This window comes from Belonocnema kinseyi, chromosome 5, assembly GCF_010883055.1.
Source record: "Belonocnema kinseyi isolate 2016_QV_RU_SX_M_011 chromosome 5, B_treatae_v1, whole genome shotgun sequence".
NCBI lineage: Eukaryota > Metazoa > Arthropoda > Insecta > Hymenoptera > Cynipidae > Belonocnema > Belonocnema kinseyi.
In genome coordinates this window covers 52,452,227-52,464,467 of record NC_046661.1, presented here as the reverse complement: position 1 = coordinate 52,464,467, position 12,241 = coordinate 52,452,227, and the positions used below count along the sequence as shown (strand labels likewise).

General features: G+C 29.4%; 1 protein-coding gene across 3 annotated transcripts in view; it reads right to left on the bottom strand.

The window, feature by feature from the left end:
- The window catches only part of LOC117172551 (stromal interaction molecule homolog), a 97,893-nt gene extending 85,734 nt beyond the window's left edge, over positions 1–12,159 (bottom strand). For all 3 annotated transcript variants that reach the window (XM_033360599.1, XM_033360601.1, XM_033360600.1), the window contains exon 1: positions 11,518–12,159. In XM_033360599.1, coding sequence (XP_033216490.1) covers positions 11,518–11,728 — 211 coding nt within the window. In that variant the 5' untranslated portion in view covers positions 11,729–12,159. The remainder of the gene's footprint in view (positions 1–11,517) is intronic.
- Positions 12,160–12,241: the final 82 nt, after the last annotated feature.

The following is a 12,241-nucleotide window of genomic DNA, read 5'->3' as shown; positions in this document are numbered from 1 at the left end:
GATGTGACATCTATAAAGGATACTCTCCGAAGCAGATACAAACGTCTCATCCGACAGATTTGGTCTTCCGAACTGTCGGCGAGGAACAAAGTATCTGCAACATTTTTGGCTCAATTTTTTGAAATTTTGAAAATTAACAATAAATAATTTTTTAAATAATTACAAAATGTTTTTAGAAAAATGTAGTACTCCAAACAATGAGAAAATACTAAAACAATTGTTTAAATAATTTACATATATTTAAACAATTAAAGATTGTTGTAAAATTCATGGTAAATATTTAAATTGCCCATTAGTATTTGTTAGAAAAAGACGACAGAGATTGCTAAAAAGTAAAAATAAGACGTAAAAATGTAGTTTTTTTATTTTTGGCGGGCAGCGTGGAGAGCAGCCCCATGCATCGCCCTCACTTTTCTATTTTCTTACAATCCGGAGGGGAATTGTCGGTGAAACTAATCCAACAGATGGCGCCACAAAAAGTAGGTCTGTCTTTTTTATTGAATTGCATTAAGGGCATGTGACACCGCTAAATACCTATATTACCGACCACACTTTTTCAGTTCACTGAATGTTTTTTGAACCTAAGAACTTTTTTTGTGAATAAAATATCGAGCTGATACTTTGGGAAATGTATTAGAGTACAATAAAGTACGTTTAGGTACTGCATTTTTGTAGGAACTTCACTGAAAATTACTTCATCTTTTTTCTGAACCTCAACATTTTTTGAACGTTCGAACTTTTTTTATACATAAAATATCGATCTCAAACTTGGAGAAATGCAAGAGTCGAAAGAAAACTACGTTTAAGTACAAAGCTTAATAATAAAAGATATAAAAAAATATATTTTAACAATCAATACCAACGGCATCAGGCGGTAACGTTGTACACGAAAATACGAAACCTGGTGGCCACTAGACGAGGCTCTAGAGGGTTCGTATTTTCGTGTACAACGTTACCGGCTGATGCCGTTGGTACTGATTGTTAAAATATATTTTTTTATATCTTTTATTATTAAGCTTTGTACTTAAACGTAGTTTTCTTTCGACTCTTGCATTTCTCCAAGTTTGAGACCGATATTTTATGTATAAAAAAAGTTCGAACGTTCAAAAAATGTTGAGGTTCAGAAAAAAGATGAAGTAATTTTCAGTGAAGTTCCTACCAAAATGCAGTACCTAAACGTACTTTATTGTACTCTAATACATCTTCCAAAGTTTCAGCTCGATATTTTATTTACAAAAAAGTTCTTTGGTTCAAAAAAACATTCTGTGGACTGAAAAAGTGAGGTCGGTTATATAGGTATTTAGCTGTGTCACATGCCCTTAAGAAAAAGCAAAAATAATTAAAAACTTGATGCTGTTGGCAAATAAACAAAAAAAAAGATGAAAAAATAACAGTAACTATTACTAATTATTTAAAAAAAGAAAGTCATGAAAATATGTGGTTTAATATGAATATAATTTAATTTTGAGATACATTTTGAAAGCAGTTCGAACTTTATATTTTTGTGATTTATTTTGCTGATATTATTGATTTTATTATTTGCTAAAGTTAAAAAAAAATTATTTTCTGTTAAAATTATTAATGTAACTAATGAAAAAATTAATAATATTAAAGACCTCAATGACAAAAATATATACATCGTAATTGTAATTTAAATGTTTGAGGGAATAATTTTTGTGAAAAGTCAATGAAAAAACTAATAAAGGAGAAAATTTTTTTAATATTAATTAATACAGTGTATACATTTATTTGAATTAAACCAAACAACATATATACATTTATACAGTGCAATCGTTTATTTGTTGCTTAACCTTGAAAGCTTTTTTCTCGCTGCATTCAACCCCTAATAATTGTATTGAACATTTTTTATTTAAAGGAGATTTTGAATTAAATAGTTAATTATATTATTGCAAACTTCATTTCTGAAATGAAGAGACTGTAAACTATTAAACTCTATAAACAAACGTACCGTACTCATGACGCACAGTAGGAGGAAATTCACTTTTTTCGTTCAGCTTGACGCTCTGAACGTTTGTCTTCTCTATTTGTTTATCAATATTTTTTCCACTCAAAGTATGGAAAAACTGAAATTTTATACATAACAATTTTTTACGCTTTAATAACTGATCAGGAAAACTTTATATTGTCTTAAATTAATGTTTGAGGACTCATAAAATACAAATAATTTGTTTATCATTCCATTTATTTTTTGCAAACAAATTTGATAAACAAATTAACAAATAGTCTTATTAACGGTAAAATTTTTTGTTGCTGAAAGAACTTCACATTAATGTAGGGATGACATTTAATAAAAAAATAATTTAGAAGTTTATAATAACTATTATTATAAACAATTCTTGTGGCAAAATATTAAAATGTTAGATTTTTCAAATTATTATTTCCTTCAAGCGCGAGAAAGACTACAGGTATTCCTTAAAACAATAAATATTTAATAATATTTAAGAAAATATAACAATTTAAATTTTTGTAAACACATTAGATAAAGAAATTCATAATTTTGGTCCTTCCGCATAGAATTTTTTTTTACACTGGAAATGTTTTAAGCTGTTGGACGAATAACTGCTAGTCACAAAAATATTTGAGAAGTTAAAAATAACTATTGTTATAAATAATTCTCGTGACAAAATATTCAAATGTAAGGTTTTATCAAAAATTTTATTTTCTTTAATCGCTACAATGGCTACGGATATTACTAAAAAAATGTATGTTTGATCATATTTAATGGAACATAACAACTTACATGTTTATAAACAATTTACATAAGAAAATTCCCAATGTTGGCAGTTTCACTTGGAAAAAGTCGGATTTTCAATCGTAATAGATTGGAAATGAATCATAACACTGCATTCTAAGATTCACTCAATACAAAGTGTTTATTGTTAACTTTTCTAATATTTTTGTGACTAGCTGTCATTCGTCCAATAGCTTGAAAGATTTCCAGTGTAAAAAAAATGTCTATGCGAAAGGGCCAACATTTTAAATTTGTTTATCTAATTTGTTTACACAAATTTAAATTGTTCTATTTTACAAATATTATGAAAATTATTTATCGCAGTGGTTATTATAAACTTTCAAATTATTTTTTTTATTAAGAGTCATTTCTACATTAATGGGAAGCACTTATAGAAGACAAAAGTTCGGAGAGTCAAGATCCATAAAATTGAATGATCTTTAATTTAAAACAGAAAAATTCAAAATCGCAAGAGAATTGAAGGCTCTGGACATTTTTTAATGAAAAAAGTGCATTTCCTCCAACTGTGCGTCATGAGTACAGTAAGTTTTTTTATAGATTTTAGTAGCTTATAGTCTGTTTATTTTAGAAACAAGGTTTGCAATAATATAATGAACTATTTAATTCAAAAGCTCCTTGAAATTTAAATTCAGAAATGAAGTTTGCAATAATATAATTAACTATTTAATTCAAAATCTCCTTTAAATAAAAAATGTTTAATACAATTATTAGGGATTGAATGCAGCGAGAAAAAAGCTTTCAAGGTTAAGTAACAAATAAACGATGGCACTGTATAAATGTCTATATGTTGTTTGGTTTAATTCAAATAAATATATACACTATATTAATTAATATCAAATCCATTTTCTCATTTATTAGTCTTTTCACTGACTTTTCACAAAACTTATTCCCTCGAACATTTTAATTACAATTACCACTACTTTTTAAAAATATTTCCTTCAAAACTTGAAATTTTTAACATTTTAAAGGTACAAAGATTATTTACTTTGCAACTTAAGTTGTAGTCTTACACATTTTAATTATTATTATATTTATATTGGATATAAGTAATATAGTTTTTATTAATTATTCTGATCATGTATATGTTTTAAAATATTTTTGTCATTGAGGTCTTAAATATTATTAATTTTTTCATTAGCCACATTAATAGTTTCACCAATAAATATATTTTTTTAACTATAACAAATAATAAAATCAATAATATCAGCAAAATAAATCACAAAAATGTAAACTTCGAACAGCTTTCAAAATGTATCTCAAAATTAAGTTTTATTCATATTACACTATATATTTTCATGACTTTTTCTCTTTTTAAATAATTAGTAATAGTTACTCTTATTTTTTCATCTATTTTTTTTTTTTTTTGATCATTTGCAAACAGCATCAAGTTTTTATCTATTTTTGCTTTTTCATAATGCAATTCAATGAAAAAGACAAACCTACTTTTTGTAAAAAAATAATTTAATTTCTTAAATAATAATATAAAATATGCGAAAAAGCGAAGTAAGTTTCACTTATTTAACAAGGGACTTAACGCTTGTTGTTTCTAAATATTTAAAACGCTTAAAAACGACCCAAAGGTAATGAATAATAAAGAAAGAAGAAGAAAAGAAGAAGAAAATCTAAAGCTTATAAAAAATTAATAACTTTTGAGTTGAAAAACGCTTTAATAACCTCAGTGACAAATAAATATTTTCTGATTTTTAAAAACCTCTGTAAAACGCACAGTTTTCGATTTATTTAGTTCTTTTATAGTACGTTTTTAATTCAGTTTTTAATTTAAAATAACAATTCCAAACAAAAATAATTTAAAATATGTAAAAAAAGAATTGATCGCTAGTTTAAATATTACCCATTTAAAAAAGTGCTCACGGTGGCCGTATGGAAAATATTTATTTGCTTCCTCCTTGCATTCTCAATTCTTTTATTTGAAAACATTTTAATTGTCAATTTTTTAATTATTCTATCATAAAATGAAATGCATTCTAAATAAACTTTTTAAAAATTTTATTGAATTCTTTTTCCATAAATATTTTGCTTTATGAACGCATAACATTTTTTTAAATTATCAAGAAAATGTAACAATTGTATTTTTAAGCATTTTTTAAAGCTTATAACTTTGTATAATGCTGTCATATATTTATTACATTCTCATCATTTATGATTGAGAAAGTATTAGAATTGTCGGAAATTTGACATCACACTTTTTCAACGGATCTCCACGTTTCAAGACCCCCTGAATCCGAAAATCAGGTTTTTACTATGGCATCTGTTTGTCCACGATAAATCTCGAAAAAATGAACAAATCAAATTCATGTTTGGCACACTTTTTTTAGGTCCTAAAATAAAAGACGAATTCTTGAACCAGCTATTTTTGATAAAAATTCAAAAAGTGAGCGCATTTTGAAAATTTTTGAGACCACTTTTTTCTGAATTTAAAAATTCTATGTACGGATATTTATAGTATTAAAAAGAACAAACAATTTATCCTTATGACTTTTCTCGATCAAAAGAAAATTCTCAGAGTTATAGCGTTTTCCAAATTTTTTTAATCAACCGAACATCAAAATTTGAAGCCGAAAAACGCACGATATGAACAAAAGTTAAGAGAAGAAAATTATTTCTTTTCGAAAGCCCTACAAGACTATCATAATCAATTTTTGGATTTTCGTCAAAAATCGAAATTTCAAATTTTGATTGCACAAAAAATAATGGAAAATAAAAAAATTCATTTTGTGGACAAACTATGTAGGATATGAAAAAAGATGAATTAATAAAAATGGTTATCCCAAAAAAGATCTACAACTTCGTTAAGAATCACTTCTTGATAGGACGCGTACTTTTTGTTTTATTCGTGAAACATAACGTTGAAAAAAAATAAAATAAAAAAAATGTGTGGAAAAACGACGAAAGTTACGAGAAAAAATCCAACAAAATCTGTTTACAAATGTCTGTCGGAAAACGAGCGCGCAGCGCGAGTGTCACGATGAGAATGTGTACCTCAAAGCCTACAGAGCTTTGAGAAATTTAATCTTTGACTATACTTAATTAAGTAGATAATTCAGAATATGAAGACGCATGTAAATACTGCCATCTAAAAGAGATCTTTTTGGTAAAGTTTTTTCCAAGCATTCCAAACGCAAAGAATAAATATCCGAGCGCGAAGCGCAAGATTCAACCATCGCGCGCCCTAGGCGCGCTCAAATTTGCGAGCGAAGCGAGCCGCGCGCATAGCGCGCGATGAGAATATGCCCGCAAAGCGAGCAGATTTTTTTGATTATTTACAAAAATGTTTCACGGTTAAAAAAAATTCGAAATGATTTAATTTTAAGTAGATTAATACATACAAATAGTCAGCGAAAAAAATTATAGACGCAGTACATTTATAACCTTTTAATAATTTTAGGAATGAAATTACTTTTGAGTCTTGCATAATTATTTCAAAATTAATAACACTTTTTTTAAATGTATTTGAACATTTTTAATTCTTACCCACAAAAACTTACCGACGCAATAAACTTATAATTTTTTAAATAGTTTTATGGGTGATTTGATTTGTGTATCACCGTAAAGTTTGTAGTTTATCAAAGTTGCAAATTCCTATCTACATTTGCATAAATAAAATTGATTATGTGAACCAATGTTTTGAATTTTATAAATATGATTGAATTTCAAAATAATTGTTAGCGGCGAAGAGAACCAACTTCATACCATGAAAACTTGTCGATTATTATATTTAATAACATACTCATGCAATAAGAGTTAAATTAATTTAGACCAATATATTCATTTTCATAGTATGTGTGCAATGTCTATTGTATCAAGTCTACAGTTCTTATGTTGAAAAAACTTATATGTTTCTATCTTAACAACACAGGTATCTTCAAAGTAAATCTGACATTCGTTTCAAATAAATAATTATTTGAAGGAAAATATTCAAGCATTATTTTAAGAGAAATTATTTCTTCGCTGAATACATTCATTTTCTCGTCTCAAGAACATGAGCATTGTTTCAATTAAAATAGTAGTCAAAATAAGTATATGAATTTACTTGGATCAAGAATTTTGCTAGTTTTAGTTACTTATCATGAGAATATAATATTATTAATTTCATATTTAATTAAACTTCACGCAAATAAGTATAATGAAACAAATTAACTCAATAGTGTTTTGCTTAGAGTAAATATATTCTTGATTTAAACAGTTGTCCTGATTCTATTATTTTCTTGATTCAAGAAAATCGGTCCCTTGTAAAAAGAAAATACTTGCTTCTTTCAAGTAAGATCAGCCAAGTAAATTAGCCTACTTGATTCAATGCAATTTTTTTTTCAGTGTAGGTATCACCTAAAATGTTAAAATCGACAAGTTTGATTGTCGATATTAGAAAATACAAAAAGGTTTAAAAATCTCTTTTTTTAGTTCCTGCCGAAATTTCTCACCCACTCTATAATTAGTGAGATAGAAAAAGAGAACTTTTGATGTTTTTATATTTTCAAATATCGACAATCAAACTTGTTATTTTTAACATTTTAGGCGTGTGTATAGTAGGAGCGGGTTTAGGGGTCTTGCCAAACATTTTCACTCCCTCTATAATTAGTGAGATAAAAAAGGAGAAGTTTTGACGTTTTTATATTTTCAAATATGGACAATCAAACTTGTCATTTTTAACATTTTAGGTGTGGATATACTAAGGGTGGTTTGTAGGAGTCTTGCCGAAGTTTCTCACCCACTCTATAATTAGTGAGATAGAAAAAGAGAATTTTTGATGTTTTTATATTTTCAAATATCGACAATCAAACTTGTCATTTTTAACATTTTAGGTGTGGGTATATTAGGGGTGGTTTTTAGGGGTCTTGTCCAACTTTCTCACTCCCTCTATAATTAGTGAGGTAAAAAAAGAGGATTTTCAACGTTTTTATATATTTAAATATCGACAATCAAAATTGTGTTTGGCAGTTTTGAATAATGGGTGATTTGTAAGGGTATGTAACTCCTCGAAAAATAAAAATTTCGAAAACTTCTTCCGATGGAATATCATTTTTTGTTATCCTAAATGATTTAGGCAAAACAAAATTCCCGAAAAAAATCTTTAATTTCGTTCATATGAACGTTCGTAACTTCAAGTACATCTAAAAAAGAAAATGTCAACCATGAATTGATTGGTTAAAAAACAATAAGTAATTTTTAACAACAACAAAAAAACAATTTTCAAACAAAGTAATATATTTTCAACTGAAAAAATGAATCTTCAACTGGAATAGTTAAATTTTAAACAAAACATTTTTATTTTTTTAGTTTTAATGTTGTTTTTTACGGCTAAAAACAAAAACTACGCGTCCTATCGAAAAGTGATTCAGAACAAATTTGTAGATCTTTCCAGGGCGCGTAATTTTAGCTTATTTATTTTTTCTTATCTTGCCTAGTTTGACCAAAAAATGGAATTTTTTATTTTTCATTATTTTTGGTATGATCAAATTTGGAATTTTCAACTTTTCGAACAAATTAAAAAAGTTGTTGTGATAATTTTCTAGGGCTTTCAAATAGCAACGTTTTTCTTCTCATTACTTTTTTTTCATATCATGCGTTGTTTGGCTTAAAATGTTTATTTTAGTTTTTTTTACACTGTAAAAAAAGATTTGTGTAAAATTACGAAGTTTCGGAAAATTACATATTGTATCATTGTAAATATCACACACTTCACTGTGTGATTTTACAAAAGTATGTGAAATTACATCCTCTAGCGATGTATATAAAAGGACCCTCGAACAGCAGTGTAATGTTACACACTCGATAGAAATAAAATTACACATTCCCTCGTACGAACTTTACATTCAGAAGGGAAAATTCAGTCGCAGCCATAAACATAGGAAACAAGGGACTAGGCATGCCAATGCGGGGGGGACGTCCGCCACCTTTTGATGTCCCGCGACAAACATGGCAGCGCCCACATGTTTATATTTTCATGCACAGTTTGTCGGCAAAAACGCTCGTGCGTATAATCAAATGACACATCGTAAGATGGCGGCTCTCCCCATTTATGGAATTCTCCCCCCTCCCGTGGATTCAACCCCGCTCGCACGATTTAGGAAGGCATGCCTAGTCCCTTGTTTCCTATGTCCATGGTCGCAACGTATAAAAATACCACGCGTCGGTAAAATCACTTTTCTGTGATTGAAAATTACATCGAGATTTTTAATTTGACCAAAGATCTTTAATTTTACCCTGGCGGAAACTGTAACATTTTTTATTTATAATTAATTTAAAATTTAGAATAATTAGAATGATTAATGTAATTAATCATACAATAAGTGAATACGAAAGCGTCTCTTGTGTTCGTTGTTTATCAATGCCTTCATCCTTCAATTTTGGAGGATTTTTATTCTTAATGTGAGGAAATTGACAGCTATGTTCAACTTTTTTGACAGCTTTCACACAAAAATATACCGAATTCGAGCTATTCCTATTTTGTCTTTTACATTTTCTGCTATTGGAACGGGAAAAAATGCGGTTATTCAAAACGTATATTTTTTTTTATTTTTGTTACGGAATATTTAAACATCAAAAAAATACCCATAGTATCTTATGTGTTTTAGGTAAGTAGTAACGTGTCCCGCTTGTGTTTCTTCAATCTCCATGAAATTCTACGAAGTTTGAGCTTCGAGTGTTCGAACCTTGTCGCCCTGATAAATTTTATTTTATTCTTTCACATAATGAATTTTACATTTTCCTTTTATTTAAATCCACCAGAGATTTAAAATTCAATAGATTTTTTTTACAGTGTATTTTGAAAATGCTCTAACTCTGATCATTTTATTTTTATAGAAAAAAGTCATGGGGATAAATTGTTTTGAATTTTGATCTAAAGTAGCTGATTTACGAACTTGTTTTTTCTTTTTAGGCCTTAAAAAAGTATGCCAAAGCAGCATTCAATCTGATCAATTTTTCGAAAGCTATCGTGCCTACAGAATAGACTACAGACAGACAAACACCTTCGTAAAAATCGTTTTTTCTGATTCAGTCGACCTCAAAACGTGGAGATTTGATGAAAACCCAAAAAGTGAAATTTTACATAAAACCAATACCTTCTCATTAGGATGAGAATATAAAAAGGGCTAAGAAAATATCGCACGACTTTCAGTTGATATTTCAGGATCCTTAAACGAGCCTGAAACTATGCAAGAGAAACGAAAAGAAAATAATTTTTTGTTGGTAAATTTGTTTAAACAATAACTGTTTCAAATTTTTTTGTTATATCCAAATTTCATATTCATGGAACCCTAAGTGAGCCTTAACATAGGATAGAAACAGAAATTTGTTTAATTAATTTTTACTAGAATTGTTTTTAAAAAATGGTTTAAACCATTTATTTTTATTATCATATTTCCAGACTCCTAAATGAGCCCTAAATTATTCTATGAGGTAAATTTTCCGTAAAATCATTTTTAGTACGTTTTACAGCAATGTTCGGTCAACTTAACGTTAAGCTAGCACAAACACTATTTTTTTTACAAAAAATAAGAGCCAAAAATTTGGGACCACCGGCCCAAATTAACCCTAAATTATGAAATGGGTTACATCTCTATACCTTGATAGTATTGTGCCAGCTTAAATTACCTAAAGATAAGTTGTAAACCAAAAATTGAATAACTCTCATAAAACAAAAATAATTTAACAAAAAAAATTCAAAATGAGTGATGAATTTTTAAACAATGTGATGAATTTCCAATGAAAATAATGAATCTTAAACAACAAAATTATTTTTTAACGAAAAAGTTTAACTTTCAACCAAGAAATTAAATTGTCATTCCGAAAAACATGAATTATGAACGAAAAACGTAGTAGCTGATATTTTAACCAACAAAAAGATTTTAAATTTCAATCAAAAACAGTTGAATTGAACCAAAAAAGATTAATTTTCAACATGAGATGAATTTTCATGCAAAAAGATTAATTTTCTGACAAACAGAACGAATTTTTAACAAAATACATGAATTTTCAAGGGAGACTTGGAAAAAGGGATAGAGAGGTGACAGATCACTGTTCCGTGACTACTCACTAACAAGTATTTTTTTGAAAGGGAAGCTGAAAAAGGTTTCAAGATGTGACCAATGACTTCTGTGACTAGATACCAAACTAAAAAATTAAAATACGGTAAAAAATGCCTTAATACAAAAAAATGAATTCTCAACAAAACAGTTAAATACCGTAATATAAAGCTACTTTTGCAAATGAATCATTAATATTCAATTTTATATTTGAATAAAAAATTATTAAGCACGTTCTCCAACAAATTCCTAGTTACAAAAAATTACCTTTTCAGGTATATAAAAATTCACTGACATTTTCAGGTTTTTCAGGTAGGTTAGACACCCTAGTTTTTATTTTTGTTTTGACCAAAAAACTATTCAGGCTTCGTTTTGATAAACTTCAAGTGATTAAACTGTAGAATTTAAAATTGGAATCATAGTAATATTAATTTACTTTTGTATATTATTAATTAGCAATGCAATGTTTCGCAATGTACATTATTGCTAGTGTGAGGTAAAGGCTTCGCACGTTTTCACGTCACCTCATATAAAAATGATTCCCCTTCACTTGGACCAGGCTACTGCAGACATGAGTCTACAAACCCCTGAAACTCGAAGTGACGAAACATGAATTAGTTAGGAAAGGACAATGAAAAAACAATGAGAAATCCAAAGGACAGAAAGACAATGTAATTGGTGAAAATTGGGAAAACTCACCAGCAGCCTCGTGAGCCACGGCCTGTGCAAGTCCATCAGAGAGACTCTGTGTGAAGGAAGGCAATTTCGAGGTTGGGGTATGGGTAGGTCCAGCATAGTAGCTGCTGGATGTGGAGTCAAGGGCGCCGCCGCTGGCGAGGACGTCGACGCAGCACCAGAACAGAAGGTGAAGGATAAACAGTACGACGACGTCGGCGATCGCCGCTCGCATTTTAGGTTAGGCTCATCCACCGCGACACTGACAGCTCGCGCCTCCCGTTCGTCTCCTCAAATCACCCCAAATCCCGAAGATGATGACGCGAATCAACGATTCAAGTTGAGTCGAAACTTGCCACCACTTCACACCGCCTTGACACCACTCACGAAAATGGTTAATCGCGAAACCCCGAGTCAAGGTTAACGATTCAGAAAAAATCAAAAACGGAACCCTCGGGCCTTAGACTGAGCTCCACGTGCCAGGTACACGATTACGAGGACGATAAACGCCTCGAAGATGATTTTTTTACTTTCCTCGTTGACTTCATTAAAGCGGCCCCCGGCTCCCACGATCCTTTTCACCGTTTCCAATTTGATTATTTTTTTTCGGATCAAGTACACTGCTCCGCGAAATCAGATGTTCGACCAAGGCCACTGACCATAGATGATATTGCAGCAAGTTTCGCACATAGAGGAGAAACTCACTAGTTTTTTTTTTATCTCTTAAAGTACATTTATACCTCTGCCT